The sequence below is a fragment of the Corvus brachyrhynchos genome, unplaced genomic scaffold (assembly GCF_000691975.1).
Source record: "Corvus brachyrhynchos isolate BGI_N302 unplaced genomic scaffold, ASM69197v1 scaffold6, whole genome shotgun sequence".
Classification (NCBI taxonomy): domain Eukaryota; kingdom Metazoa; phylum Chordata; class Aves; order Passeriformes; family Corvidae; genus Corvus; species Corvus brachyrhynchos.
Window position 1 is genome coordinate 3,846,975 of NW_008238632.1, and position 14,379 is coordinate 3,861,353.

Sequence of the window (14,379 nt, forward strand, 5' to 3'; positions counted from 1 at the left end):
GGTGCGGGGTGGTCGCGGTGTGCTCGGCTGCCGCTGCAGCCCCGCTCGCCTTTCATCCGCTCTGTGCTTGCGGAGTTAAAGGCTCTTCGCAGTCGTAGTGCGTATTCGGCAGCCCGGCTGCGTGCGCGTACGCCACCGTGCAAAGTGGCCCTGATGGGATAGTCCTAAGAAGTATGGCAAGAAATAGCATTCAAGAACCTTTTCAGAGTTTTTGTCCTCCTGTCCTGTGTAACCCTGAATAAGTATTTTGAGTCTGAGAATCTTTAGTTCTGATAGTAGTTCTTCCCTTCCCTTTTCTTTCCTTTTCTTCCCTTTCCCCTTTCCTTTCCCGTTCCGTTCCTGCCCCGCCCCGCCCATTCGCACGGGGTCGGGGTTCTCAAAGGGAGTGAGTGGGTTGCTCTTTTTCTACTTCTTTCACCGAAATGAACACAGCAAAACCTTACTGTAAATCTTGCAAATTAATATGTAGATTTTTCAAGCTAATATGGCTTCTAAGCTAATTAAGAAATGCAAGCCTGCTGTTAAGCTTAAATGCCTGTCACAGTTAAGCCACACTTGGAAAGTGCCTAAGACTAGCAGATCACCAGAAATGTATGTTTATGTTGTCGACAGCCCACCCTTAAGGGGAAGGAAGGTGTGTCATCACAGTGTTGTTTTTTTTTATTGAGATGCGAGGTTATTTGAGGGGTTTACTTGGCTTGTCTTCAAGAAGAATGAAATAAAAAATAGATGTAGAACTGGTAGTTTTTCTTTGTAAGGTGATTTTAATTTAGAAGAATGAAATCTTGACATTCAGGTTTCAGATAGCTCTGAAAAAGCTGTCATCCGAGTGACAGAAGAATAATTTTACCTTTTCTGTGATACACAGGAATAGTGTGCTAACTTGGAGAAGTGCAACCAGGAAGGTGAGGTAGCCACATTTTAGAACACTGGATGTTCTCAGTAGTACTCTCTCTTTATTTACTGGAAAAACAGGACGAGTGGCACTGCGTGTGGCAGGAAACACCAGCTAGGTCAAGTTGCACTGAGTTTTTTGTTGTTTGTTTGTTTTTCTTTATTTCTCTGGGTTTTTCTGTCATTATTCTGTCATTTTTCTGTCATTCTGTCATTAATAACCTGTCTGGCTATACAAGAAAAAGATATGCATTAGTGTAGGTGATAAAATACAAGTCTATTTTAAACCAGAAATGTTTTTAGTGTATGATCTCTACTTTTCTTTGTGTTTTGCATTCTGAAGCTTAAGTCTTAGCGTAGAGGGAAAAAAAGCCCGTGTTGGATAATTACCATTTCCTGTAAAGTCGCTTGCCTTGTCTGTCCTAAGCAGTCTGAAACTTTTTATTTTTTCATTTGAGTGCTTCAACACATCTGATTCATTACTGAGTATAGCAGAGACTGTATTCCAGAGATATCTTTTTCATTACAGTATTACGTAAAGTAAAAAGCACTGATACCTCTTTTTCAAGTTAGGTCTTGCTCATTCTTCTCCTTTGTGTATTTAAAAAAAACAAAGGATCTTTGTTTTCACCAGTGTTCCGCTGATGACACTTACTTCCTCCCGTGGTGGATGAGTTTGTCTGGATTGATGAAAATGCATTACTCCTGTTCCATAGTTGTTTTTGTCTTCATTTAGTTCTGGCTTTGAAGCAAAAGTAAGGTTTATGAGCCATTAATTTTTAACATTGTGGGTTTGGAATAATTGCATGGAATCCCAAAGTATTAATTATTAATATTGCTACTATCAAAAAAAAAAAAGTACTGCATATACTCCTAGCATGCTGTGAATAATAAAAGCTTTACTGAAAAGATAAATTTTTAGAAGTGTAGATCTGGGGACACAAAAAATTTTCAAGAATACCTTTCAGATAGTGTTTTGAAAACGCTTCTCATTAGACACATCACTGAAAAAAGTGAGCATCTCTTTGTGGAGCCTTTGAAATGGGTTTCAGAGGAGCTCTATACGTTTTATATAATGTATTGTTTGGAAGGAATGGAGTGAGGAAAGCACTGTGCATGCTAAGTCGTGTGGTGTTGCCTGTGCTGGCACTTCTCCACCAGCCTCATCTGCAGGCACATGCCTGGCACCCTGCATGTCCTGGGACCAGGAGGCTGGTGAGGCACGGCAGAGTGCACCCTGTGGTGAAAGGCCATGCGATGGGACAGTGCTGCATGTTCCATCACAAGGCTGCTTTCACAGGCACCCTGTGAGGGGGAGCATTGGTTAGCTGGTGGATGTAACTATCAGTCTGAACAGTGATGTATTTATAGCTTTGGAATGTTGCCATACGTGGTTCATACGTGGAAAAAAGCTTTGGTCACAATACTATTAATGTTGCCATGGTACAGTAGTTTGCAGTATGGGCATATGTATGCTAGGTTTTGTTTTATGTTAATTTTAGTTAAATTCCTCTATTATATGTCTAATAATAAGAGCTGTGACACAAATTAATTTGAGCATCAGAAGTAAGTGCACTCTGACAAGATGTGTTTGCAACCTAAAATAATTGCTGTCTATAGCTTAGCAATAAAATTGTCAGAGAAATTACTGCTCTCATTACTTTTTTGTCTCTCATCATAGGTGATATAGGTGTACTCTTAAAGCTGGGAATTTATATGGCAGTTACATGTTTTATTGGCATACACTATTTTAATTTTTTTTCCTCTTGTGTGCATTTTAAGCATTAAGATAGCATAAATCAGTAGTGCCACCTAAAGAAAATGCTGTAGTCCTTCTCTGGTCTCTCATTCCCAACCCTAGAGTGGTTTGGAAGCAAATGTTAATCTAATTGCATGATGAAAAACAATAATAAGCTATTTTTCAGCCAGGCCGATTCACTGCTGCTTAAGCAACTGTGTTCCCACAAAAACGAGGAACAAGACACAGTGGCTTGGGACAAAGGCAGGACTCCTGCTTTTTTGGTATTGCTGGCATATGTTGATTTACAGAAACTGTAATTTAATTCCCATTAATCCGTTTTACACAGTTTAAATAGCTGCAGCAGGGATTATTTGTCTTTTTCAACAGCCACATAATTTTCCACGTGAGAAATAAAATGTTGAACATTGATGTTCTTGTACACTATAACACAACACTTTTTGTTGTGGTACTTCCACACTGCAAAAATTAAAAAACTGGTTTATTACTGGTAATCCTGTGTAATCCTTACAAAACCTTCATGCTTAACCTCTTTTTTAGGTAATCAGATTCAAAGCAGAATATGATCAGTAGCTTTAGATGTTGTGTGTAAACTATTACCTTTTTATTGAAGTAATTAAAATATATTTTTTTCCTGACAGTATCTACCATAAATTAACATGGTTGTAACATTTGTTCTACCCAGAACACAGACCGTAGAGAAATAAAGAAACCAGGTTTATTTTTTTAAAGCTTTTAAGAAGACATGATCTCACAAAATAATTCTTTTAAAGAGATTAAACACTTAACGGTTAATGTAAGTGTCCAGCACTGCAGTGATCTACCACTTTATTTTAAACGCTTTCTTCCCCATTTGATACTTTTTTTCACTTTTGCATTATTTGTTAATCATTAAGTATGTAGGTATTTCAGGTTCGGTAAAGGTCAGTTTATTCAGCAGGTATAAGGGAATACTAGAAAAGAATGCTACATTGGTTGCCTAGCAAAAGTCAAGTAAGTAATTGGTAGTCAATAAAATAACTTACGTTAAAAACTTACATGAGTCTTACTGTTTGACTACTTTGAGATGTTATTTTGCAGACACAAGGAGGCAGGCTCTGATTAAAAAAAAATCTCTGGCCTGTAATAACTGAAGAAATCATATATCCAAACTGTGGCAGTTTGACTGATAAGTTTGGGGTCTTTTTAATTGCAAGGTTTGAGAGGTAGCTGTATCTTCCAAAAACTTCAGGTTTACAGTTTAAAGCAAGATTTTCATTAATAGCTGTTGTTTCAGCCTTCCTGTAGCATTGTTAATAATCTCTTTGCAAAGATGATTGGTAGTCTATACTTACTGAACATTGATGTTCTAATTCAAAAGTATTGAGAGAATGCCAGTGAGTTGCCAGAAAAGGACTGATGTTTCATGAACAATGTTTGGATAGCCAATGAATCTAACATGAAAAAAAATATGATTCTAGTAATTTTCAAAAAGCAAAGTGTGGTGATTTTTGCTTTACTAAACATCAGCAAATAACTGTGTAAGATCAGTAGATTGGTTCTGTATGAAAGAGGTGTGAAAAAATGCTTCCAAAGGATCATACTCTTGCATTAACCTTTCTGCGTTTGTGAGATCAAGCAGGAGAGGAGCAAAAGAGACAATTTTTTTTCTGCAACTAGTTGACAACCTCTTGAACCAAAAGTCATTCAGCTTTTAACAGAAATATCCCTCTGCTAAATGTGACTGGCTTTTCACATTCAAGTGTCGTCAGACACCTATTAAACAAGCTTCTCTTTGCATAGAAATTATATGAGTTTATTATTATTAATATTATTATTACAGAAAAAATAGACTGTAAAGTTCATGGTCTGACTAAGAATTTGGGAAATATAGTTACTGTGCAGTTTTACAACTCAAATACTGTTGTTTTTTACTGATCCTTCCTTAGAGCAGAGGACTAATAATGGCCAAATATTTTAATTGAGCTTTTAAATAATTCAACTTTTTATTGTATCTTAATGCATTTCGAATGATTAATTTAGAAGATGCAAGTAATTAAGAATTATTAATAAAATTAAAAGTAACTGGTATTTGCTGTATTTGGAGAGATTCAGCACATACTTAATGATTTCGTTTATTCTGGGACACTGTGCAATTGAAATGTTTAAAAGAATGTGCTTATAACATTCCATATCTAGTATGATCCAATTCCTGATCCTTCCAGTTTAAATACTCATCTTTTGTATTAGTTTTGTGTAGTCCATTTGTAAAAGTACATTTTCCATATTCTCATATTGCTGGTGGCAGAATACTATTTTGTGGGCTACCAATACAACAGATGTTTTAAAGGCTTTTATTAGAGCTTGCATACAGAAGAATAGATTTAATCTCTTCTTTACTCAAGGTAAGTTAAAGTAGTCAGATATTTAAGTAAATAGCAGTTTCATAGTGTACTGTTAGACTTGTCTTGCTTGTGCTATAAGCTAAAACTTTTTCTCAATTTATACTTTTCCCTTTGCTTTCTATTTTTTTCTGTTTTCAGTCTTTGTTCGCTCTGATTATTTCAAAGATTTGTAACTGGGGAAGACTGTGCTCTTAAAATTGTTTTGTCTGTGCAGACAGAAAAACTAAAAAGTGTTAGGAATGACAAAGACAATTATATAAACCCCACAATCCTCAAAGCAAACTGTGGGTGGTGGCAAAAATTAAGATGATATTAACTCTTGTGTAGTATTTTTGGGCACTTGCTTTGATTATATAGGAAATATTTTAAAATAATCTATTCTGACAGAGATAGGAATGAGAACATAAAATAGAACAAGTGTACTTCAGAGTTCGAAACCTTTTCTGAATTACATGTATTTGTATGAAACTCATAAATTTCACTTGTATGGTAAATGTAAATGTGTAAATTTAGTGTAAATATACTAAGGTGCCTTGTTTCCGGCACATAATTCACCTTTTTTTGGTATATATTTATTGAACTTGAACCTCTGGAAGTAGAATTAACAACTGTCTTTTCCTGCCTGAGGTTTGCTGCTGCCTTTGAAGAAGGGATGCATTAACATCAGTATTCTGATTTGCAGAAACACAGAACTGTTGAGGTTGGAAGGCTTTGTACATCCCCTCATGCAATCCCCTGCTCAGAGCATAATCACTAGGGCAGGTTGGTCAGGACTGTGGGCAGGCAGTTTTTGAACATCTGCAAGGATGGCGACTCCACAACTGCTGGGAGCAACCTGTTCCAGTGTGTGATTACCCAGACAGTAGAAGATTTTTCTTATGTTTAAATGGGATTTCTTGTATTTCATTTTGAGCCTGTTGCCTCTTGTCCTGTCACTGGACACCACTGAGGAGGGTCTGGCTTCGTCTTCACTCCCCACTGCCCCCCTTCTCACGTAAGGTATTTACATACATTGATAAGACCCTCTGATTCTTTGCTTTTCAACACTTAAACAATCTGAGCTCTCTTCCTCTCCTGGTGTGACAGATGTTCCTAGCTTTTCATCAGCTTTGTGGCCCTTGCCATGTCTCATCCTGGGGATCCAGGACTGCAGGTGTGGCACACTAGTGCCAAGTAGAACAGAAAGACTCCTTGCCTCAACCTGCTGGCGACACTTCTCTTGATGCAGCTGTGGATGCTGTTAGCCATTAAGGTCAGGAGTACACTTTTGAAGCTTTCAGTTGATGCTGCCAGCCTAATGCCTTGTCTTTTGCTAGTTTCCTTCAGCATCATGTAATGAAGAGAGAGTGTAAGGCCAAGTTTGTTTGTTAGTATGTTAAATCTATTTTTTAAAGTCTTTGATTTCAGACAGCTTGGACTTAGCCATGTAGAAATATCATGTATTTATGATCTGCATGCAGAAATTATGTGATTGAAATATGACACATTAATGTTCATGAAAGCAAGAATAATTCATTTTTATATGAAAATATGTTTCCAGTAGTTTTGAATTTGAGTAGAATCCAATTTAATGTCCTTGTTTGTTGGAATTGTAAAAGGAAGAGAGGCCCGGGGACTCTGGCGGGGGGAGGAATGCAGTCCAAACCAATATGGTTGATAAGAGCAAAACTCCATTTATTAGCAATCCAGAGGCACTTATATAGTATACCAGCTTGTTAACTCTTAAGTGGCTTAAAACTTAGCAAAATGCATTTCTACTTCTACATGATTGGACTTACATTGGCAAGATTCTACAGTTATGTTATGATTAAAAGAATTCAGAGTTTACCTCCCCCTCTCCAGGTCTTACCTGAACAGCTGCAAATCTTCAAGACTCCCTCTTTGTTTCTCAGGTTTGTTTCTCACACGAATTTTTCTCATGCAGAGTTTTTCTCACGCAGAGTTTTTCTCACAGGCCTTTTGCTTGCAGGCCTATTGCTACAGTTCTTTTATTGATCCCATAATTCTACCAATAATCCATGCCCCTGATCCTTTAATAATTGCAACACTTGTTCCCCTTGCGTCCCACATTTATATTCTAACTGTTGGCTTCCTGTACCAAGCAGTTAACAAACATTTTTCTGTCAGTGGTTTGACAAAGAGAAGAGGAAGATGTAGAATATGAATGAGTAATAAATTACAGCCTGGAAAAGCTTTCATCCCTTAATCAGAATCAAAATACGGCTAAAATTTATTGCAATGTTATTTTTTACTATTTTATGTCACTTTGTTACTATCAAATGTCAAAAATATTCCACTTGCTAATAATTTATTTTCTATGCTAGAGAACTAAATACACACAGGGAAAAAGAAGTATAATCTTTTGATCCTGTTAGAGCAGGAAAAAGAAAGATGGATAGTAGGACAGAATTAGGAAGATAAAGAATCAACCTATTGTGCATGCTTGCTGGCTGGAACTTTTGTTCTCCAGTATTTTTTACTTGGCACAAAGTTAGTTTAAAATGGGAGCGAGGGGAGTTTCAGTTGTTACACAAACATAAATCTGGAGTGACTTACTGTGTATGAGGAATGAATGTCTGGCACATACTAAAGACAAAATACTTGCTCTGAAATTGTGCTGTGTATTAGCAAAGGAAAAATAACGTGGTATTACGTGACATAAATAAAGGGAGAGAAGTTTCTGTAAAGCTCACTGTATAATTCCAGCCAGCACACCCACACTTAGTATTTACTGAACAGAGATTAAGGGCAGCAAATCAAGATGTATATTTTGTAGTTGTCTTGGCATAACATTTTTGTGAGAATGATTACTTGCCAAGTCTTTATGAATTTGAAGATAAATGTCGTGTCTGCAAACTGTCTTAGTTAATAATTGGCAAAACAGTCGTGTCTTTGTTGTAAAATTACAAATTACTTTAGCTCTACTTATAATGTTATTTAATATTTAAACATTAGTTCTATGTAGCCTCCTTTACCTCCTTAGTACTTTATGCACATACTATACTACTTCATTGGCCACATAAAAGTCTTTTTTGCTACTTGAATAGAGGGGGGCAAAAAATAGTTGTATCTATTATAAAGCTGAGTGCATAAAAAAAAAGGAGTAATAATTTCATTCACCTATTTGTTTCCAGATATTCCAGATCTTCGTCATAAATAGTGAAGAGAGATAAGAATTACAGGTCGTTTAATTCCAAGATTGTCTACGTTCTTAATATACTCCATTTTGGCTTTAAAAACTTGAAAACTTTTGCAGCTATAATGTATGGGTTTAGTTCTCTTTTACATTAACATTTCCAGAAGCTTGGCTGTTCACAGAGGATTTTTTTTTATCAGAAGTTCCAAAGCAAATGGCTCCTGTAAGTCAAGTTCTTTAGTTTTAGCAGTATATCGCTGGTCATTAGGGACATGCACTTTAAACATTTTTTTCAATGTATACAGAGAAGTTCTGAAGAGAAAACCAAAATGATTTTGATGTAAAATGGCCTTTCAAGTGTGGTATTCTACAAGGTAAAACAATGCATTTGTAACACAGAACACTAGGAGGATTTCTTTTGTGGTGTCTATACCCTTCAGGAGATTACCTTCCACTTACTAGAAATGGAACCACTTCCATTAAAGCAAAAGCTTTGGGACTTATCAAGCATAGTAATTTGCAATATTACAGAATATTGCTTTTGCAATATTACAGAAACCAGAACAGCTGTATATAATGTAAATAATTTGTTTTCTTTTAGATGCGGGGGAAGGGGGCAACTGAACTGATGTCACTGTTGACTTTCTTAGTGGAGATGTTGGAGGCGGTAAACTTTTGGCCTCTTGCTTACACGATATTTGCTACTGAGATTACCTGTCAGCATAAGCATGGAGGACAGTTCTTTGACCATTAATTGCCAGTTTAAAATTTGACTGATGATATTAACACAGGAGAGGTATGTTTTGCTCTTGCTGCTGAAAATTTAGTAATGAAGTGAGTTTGCCCATTTGATACAAGTTAGGCATGAAAAGCATGTTATAGATTTCCTTCACTGGGTGAAAACATATTTTTCAGTTATTACCATGTATCTTTACAATAAGTAATACCTGTGTGATTGAGCACTCACAAAATGAAAGATATGCAAGAGAACCCCTTAACTGGCAAAGGCAGTAGTATCAAAACCAACACAGTCTTACAGATAGCCTTCATGTAGAATACTTGGGACACTTCAAAATTAGAGCAGAGAGGATGACAGAAGACACAGATGTGGAAGAACTTGCATTTGGAAATAAACTAAAATTTTTTCCTTAGGAATATGTTATAGTAATACTCAAAAATTGAAAGAGTAGAACTGGTAGACGCTTTTTCTTGTTGTCAGCAATAAGGCAAAGGATTGCTGACTGCTTTCAGATTCATTCCCATGTTGCTCTTCATACAGATAATTTCAGAAGCAAAATTTCAAAGCATTAAAAGATAATTATATTTATTTCAGTAGTGTCTTCAAAGATACATACCGCATTATTTCCTCCTCTTCCAATTTTGTTTTCCTGTTTTGTTTAAAGATAAATACCACATTATTTCCTCCTCTTCCTATTTTGTCCCTAGAAATCTCTAGTTCTTTCAGTTTTTCAGCTGTTTCACCTTCTGTTTGCTTGGTAAGTTTAGTGATAGAGGTTTTCAGTCTTAAAGCCCTACTTTTGACTAGAGCAGCATTGAGTAAAGCAGTAAGTGTACCTAAACATACTTAACATTCTGTGTGTCACTGATGAGATTCAAACTGTGGAGAGTTTTCTTCTGTATCTTCAGTTCATTGAGTGAAGCTGATGTTCGTGGAGATTTTGACTGGTAGTGTCTGGTTTGTGTTTTCTGACTTAAGGGTTGCCTCATTTTTCATTGCAATCAGATGGTTTTATCAATGGTATCTGAGCCAAGACTACCTTTTGGCACTGAATGTTACTATATAGTGATGCTCTGTCAATAGTCTTTTTTACAGACATCACGCTCATTCTTGATCACCACTTACTTGAGAAAAAAGGAATAGCTTTTGCCTTTATCTCAGTGACTGCCTCAGCAGAGGCCTATCTCTGGGCAGGTTAGTCCTTCTTTCAAACATATAAAAGTACGTGAAGAAGTGAGCATGCAAAAATTCTGGACTTCAAAAGCTTTTAAAGATCACAGTAGACTTTCTTGTTAGGGTAAAGTGTGCTTTGACCTTTTGCCAGTTAATAAGATCTTTCAGGAAATCTTAACAATTTCTGTAGGCAGTGCTACAAATTGGGACTTGGTGGCTGCATGTGGTAACTGTCTCCTATGGTCAGTTTTGTGGTACAGAGGTGTAATTGCTGTGCCAGGTGGAACACATTTAATCTTATCTCAGGTGACATTAACAGTCTATCTCTAGGATGTCTCTGTTCTTAGTATCTTAGAGCTGCTGCTGCTAGAGCACCTTCTTGCCTTCTTGGCAGTCTGTGCTGTGGATAATAGTCCTTTGATCTTTAACAACCTAAGAACCTTGGATACCTTGGTCCTAGGAAGGAAGGTTAGGAGGAAATAGTGTTGGTATGGAAGATTGCTTGATGTCATCCACAGTGTAAAGTTACATATGGACAAGAAAAAGATGTTTCTTATCTGTAACTATTGTTCCCTGACACGTAAATTTCTGTGTGTTCAAGACTTGTTCTGCATTTGTTCATTGGGGTGCCTGAAGGAGTCCTAAAGTCTTTCTCAGCCTCTGAAATCCTAAGAGGGGAAAGGGCTGGCTTTTCGGGGATTCATACAAAGTGTACAGATGTCACAGTCCTGTAAACAAACCCCTTTGGATATTAGTGAAGAAAAAATTATCTGGCATTCAGTATTTAAATGGATATATTTGCAATGAGAGTAAAAAAAATCCCCATATAGGTAACACAAGAGTAACAGTTACAAATTAGAAGTACTTTTAATTTTTAAACTGATCAAGACTAAAGATATTTGCAAGATCCGTTTATATGGAAACAGAGTTCTTTTTATGTAAATGAGTTATGGACAAGATCTGAAGATGCATACTTCAGCAAGTAAGGTAAATCTGTATCCTATAATGACCAAATACATTTTGAATTTGTCACCCTAATGCATATCAGTCTAAAATGAATTTATTTGCCTCTGAAAATATCTGATCTTTTCATTCATCAAAAAGAGGTAACTGATCTAGATGGCTCATAGGTTTAGCAACCTTGTGTTAATTCTTAAGTTTTATATTGTTAAATTGTATCATGAAATGTGTTCAGGGGAGCTTACAATCAAGTATGTACTTAAAATCAATTTAATCAAAGATTGCGCATTAGCTCCTTGTCATGTGATGATGGTATTTTAATTGATAGATGACTTAATATTAATTTTAGTGCCTTAGATACAATTCTCTGTATCTTTCTGTGTTTGAATTTCTTTGAAATCTAATTTCAACTTTACATGTGGTGTTTTTAATGTTTAACATTAACATGTCAGCATCCTGAAGATAAATAAGGTGGGCTTAAGAGTACCTATCAGTAAGTAGCTCAATAATGATGTTGTCACTTGATGAGACCTACATAGCAATTCTTCCATTTGTCATGGTCAAGTGTTGTAGTTGTTCTTAGTCTTTATTAATTCCTTTAGTTTTGTTCAGGACTTTCACATGGTTGTTCTTTACTGGAAACTTGAATACGAAGATGCTAGATCCTTTTATACATTGTAATAGTAAAACTAGAGAGGTGTTGGAGAGCAGAAGTATTTTGTTTTTCAGAAGAATGTCTTTAAATAGTTGGGCAACCCAACGGCTTTAACATTGAAAAGTTAGTGAGCTTTGCAGTCCCGAATAAGGAACATACACTTTGGCTTCAACATTCAGTTGTATATGAAATGGGAAATACTACTTTAAAAATCCAGAAAAATTAGCTAAATTATGGTGCTCACCAGCAGAATCTAAGTAAGTTTTAGAAAGATATCTAATTTATTAGACAAACTGCTAATAGATGGAAAAGGCAGACAAGCTTTTGAGCATATGTTTTCTTCTGCAGCAAGCATCAGGATAAGTGCAATGTGATGACAATTGTGTAATATTTGTGTTTACTGAGGTAATTCAAAGGGAAGAGGTTCTCTCTAGTGTATGAAGAGATGCTTGGGAGGAATGAGATACTAAAGCTGTGAAGCAAGTAAGGATTACTTGCAGAACTCTGTGTCCTGCAAGAAGAAGGACATGGGGTATTCCATAATAACTACTTCATGATAATATTTGGTGGAGTTATGGCTTTTGACTCTTAAACTTTGCATTTGAAGGTGTTTTGTAGGACTCCCTTGAAAGTCAGAAGGGAAAGTTAGAGGAATGGGTTTCTTGTGGGAAATGTGGGAAATCTGCATTTGATTACTGAATGTTTCTGGCCATTTTCCCTTCTTAGTGTGTGTTAATCCTAGTAAATAATACTTACTTGGGTTTGCCCACAGTTTCATGAAGCCTGTTAAGTTCTGCCATGTGCAACTCTAAAACTCACGGATTTTTCATAGTAAAAAGATAACTTTTAATCAGAAGATGTTAATAATTCATTTTCAAGATCTTAATAAAAATGCGTAACTCTTCTTGCAGGGAAAGTTAGATAAAGTCTGTTTTGTCTGATTTGAAGATCAGGTTTGTGTCTTGAGTGTTTTGGTGCTATGTACGCACATACATGGAGATAGGAGATGCTTAATACCATTTGTTCAAGTGTTTTAAGGCTAACTTGGCTTCTGCTACGTGAAGTTCCATTTATATCCATACACTCTCTCAAATCAATTTGAAGTTCCTGTTTGAGAGATTTGCAAGTGAGGGTGGTGGTAATTTATAAAAGCACTTAATATTGCATAATAGTGATACAAACATCAGTTTGAAATGAGTGGGAATAGACATTGGGGAAAAATAAAGCATAAACCTCTCAAAAATATATTCTAGTATCTCTGCAAGGCCAAACCTTACATTTCACTGTCACTGCTCACTTGTATTGGAGTCAGTACATGGTTAAATCATTAGTTTGTCTTTCAGGTGTGTTGGGGGGCATTGCTTTGTTTGCTTATGGGTTTTGCCTTAGATAATGACTTTTGGTGGTTTTTGTGTGTTTTGTATCATTTCAAGGTCGTTTGTATGCAATGCAAACAGGGATGAAGATTGATAGTAAAACCCCAGAATGCCGTAAATTTTTATCCAAACTTATGGATCAGTTGGAAGCTGTAAGTAGAATTTATTGCTTTCCTCAAAAATGATCATGATATTAATTTAATTTTCATTTAAACTTCTGTAAATACTGTCTCTTCTCTGCAGCTATTCTGCATGCAGGCATACTGTATGAACCTCGGTTGTATGTAAGAAATTGCAGAAGGATTGGAAGGAGATAAAGCTGTATGTGCATGCACATAATTGAAATTTTGCCGTAAGATTTCGTGTAGACAGTACAAATTACAATGCTTTATTTGTACATATTCTCATGACAAATCATAATTCATTATGAAGTTAATGCAGGTGTTCTAGAAGACTTTTTAAATTGATTTGCCTTTGATTCCTTGAAGTCTTAAGAGTTACTTTCACTGCTGTAGGGCTTAATAGCCTAGTCCTTGGATGCTTTTGAAATCTTTAACCTAAACTGTTGTATCTAGGGAGCTTTTTAAAATATTCTTTAAAAGACGAAGATACTTCTGGTTGTATCCTGTACTGGAGATTGGAGGTTTTATTTTATGAATTTTTGTAAGCACAGTCTAATCTGTGTGGGTAAGGGTCTATGCCATTCTCTTCTGAATGGACCTGATACTATTAAAAACCTTTAATAAAACAAGAGTTAAACAAAGAAAGGTGAGATTGTTGTACAGATGGTCAGCTTATGTTACAGGAACTGTTTATGTTCGTACCCTGTAGTTTTCAGTATTCTCGAGGGAAGAAGTTTGTTGATTTTAAGTTCTAAGTGCTCATTTGGAAGCAGAAAGTAATGTTGAAAAATGAAGCAGCGGTTCTTTTTTTTGGTCAGTATTGGTGATTCCATCCAAAATCTAGCAATGCCTGAAGAGTTTGTGTGCAAGTAGTACAACAGCCCTCAGTTTTGAAAGATGGATGACTTAGAAGTATTCAAGGCCAGGTTGGATAGGTCCTGAGCAACTTCATCTAGTGAATGGCATCCCTGCCCACAGCAGGAGAGTTGGAACTGGATGACCCTTAAGGTCCTTTCCAATCCAAACCATTCTGTGATTCTTCAGGAAAAAATGAAACATGAACCATTTGTCCTTTTTTTTGGTAACATTTAGTTCTTGCTTTTTTTATCTTTTATTTTTTGCAATGGAAAATTCAGTGTACAGTGACTTCTTGGTGTGTTATTTCATTGGATTTTGAAGTG

The 14,379-nt window shown here is 36.1% G+C and overlaps 1 protein-coding gene across 2 annotated transcripts in view; it reads left to right on the top strand.

Annotated features, from left to right (window-relative positions):
• The first annotated feature begins 12,410 nt into the window (after positions 1 to 12,410).
• Positions 12,411 to 14,379, top strand: part of VTA1 (vesicle trafficking 1) — a 25,317-nt gene continuing 23,348 nt past the window's right edge. The window contains exon 1 of one of the 2 annotated variants that reach the window (XM_008635985.2): positions 12,411 to 13,228. In XM_008635985.2, coding sequence (XP_008634207.1) covers positions 13,148 to 13,228 — 81 coding nt within the window. In that variant the 5' untranslated portion in view covers positions 12,411 to 13,147. The remainder of the gene's footprint in view (positions 13,229 to 14,379) is intronic. The other variant, XM_008635986.2, reaches the window with a different exon arrangement.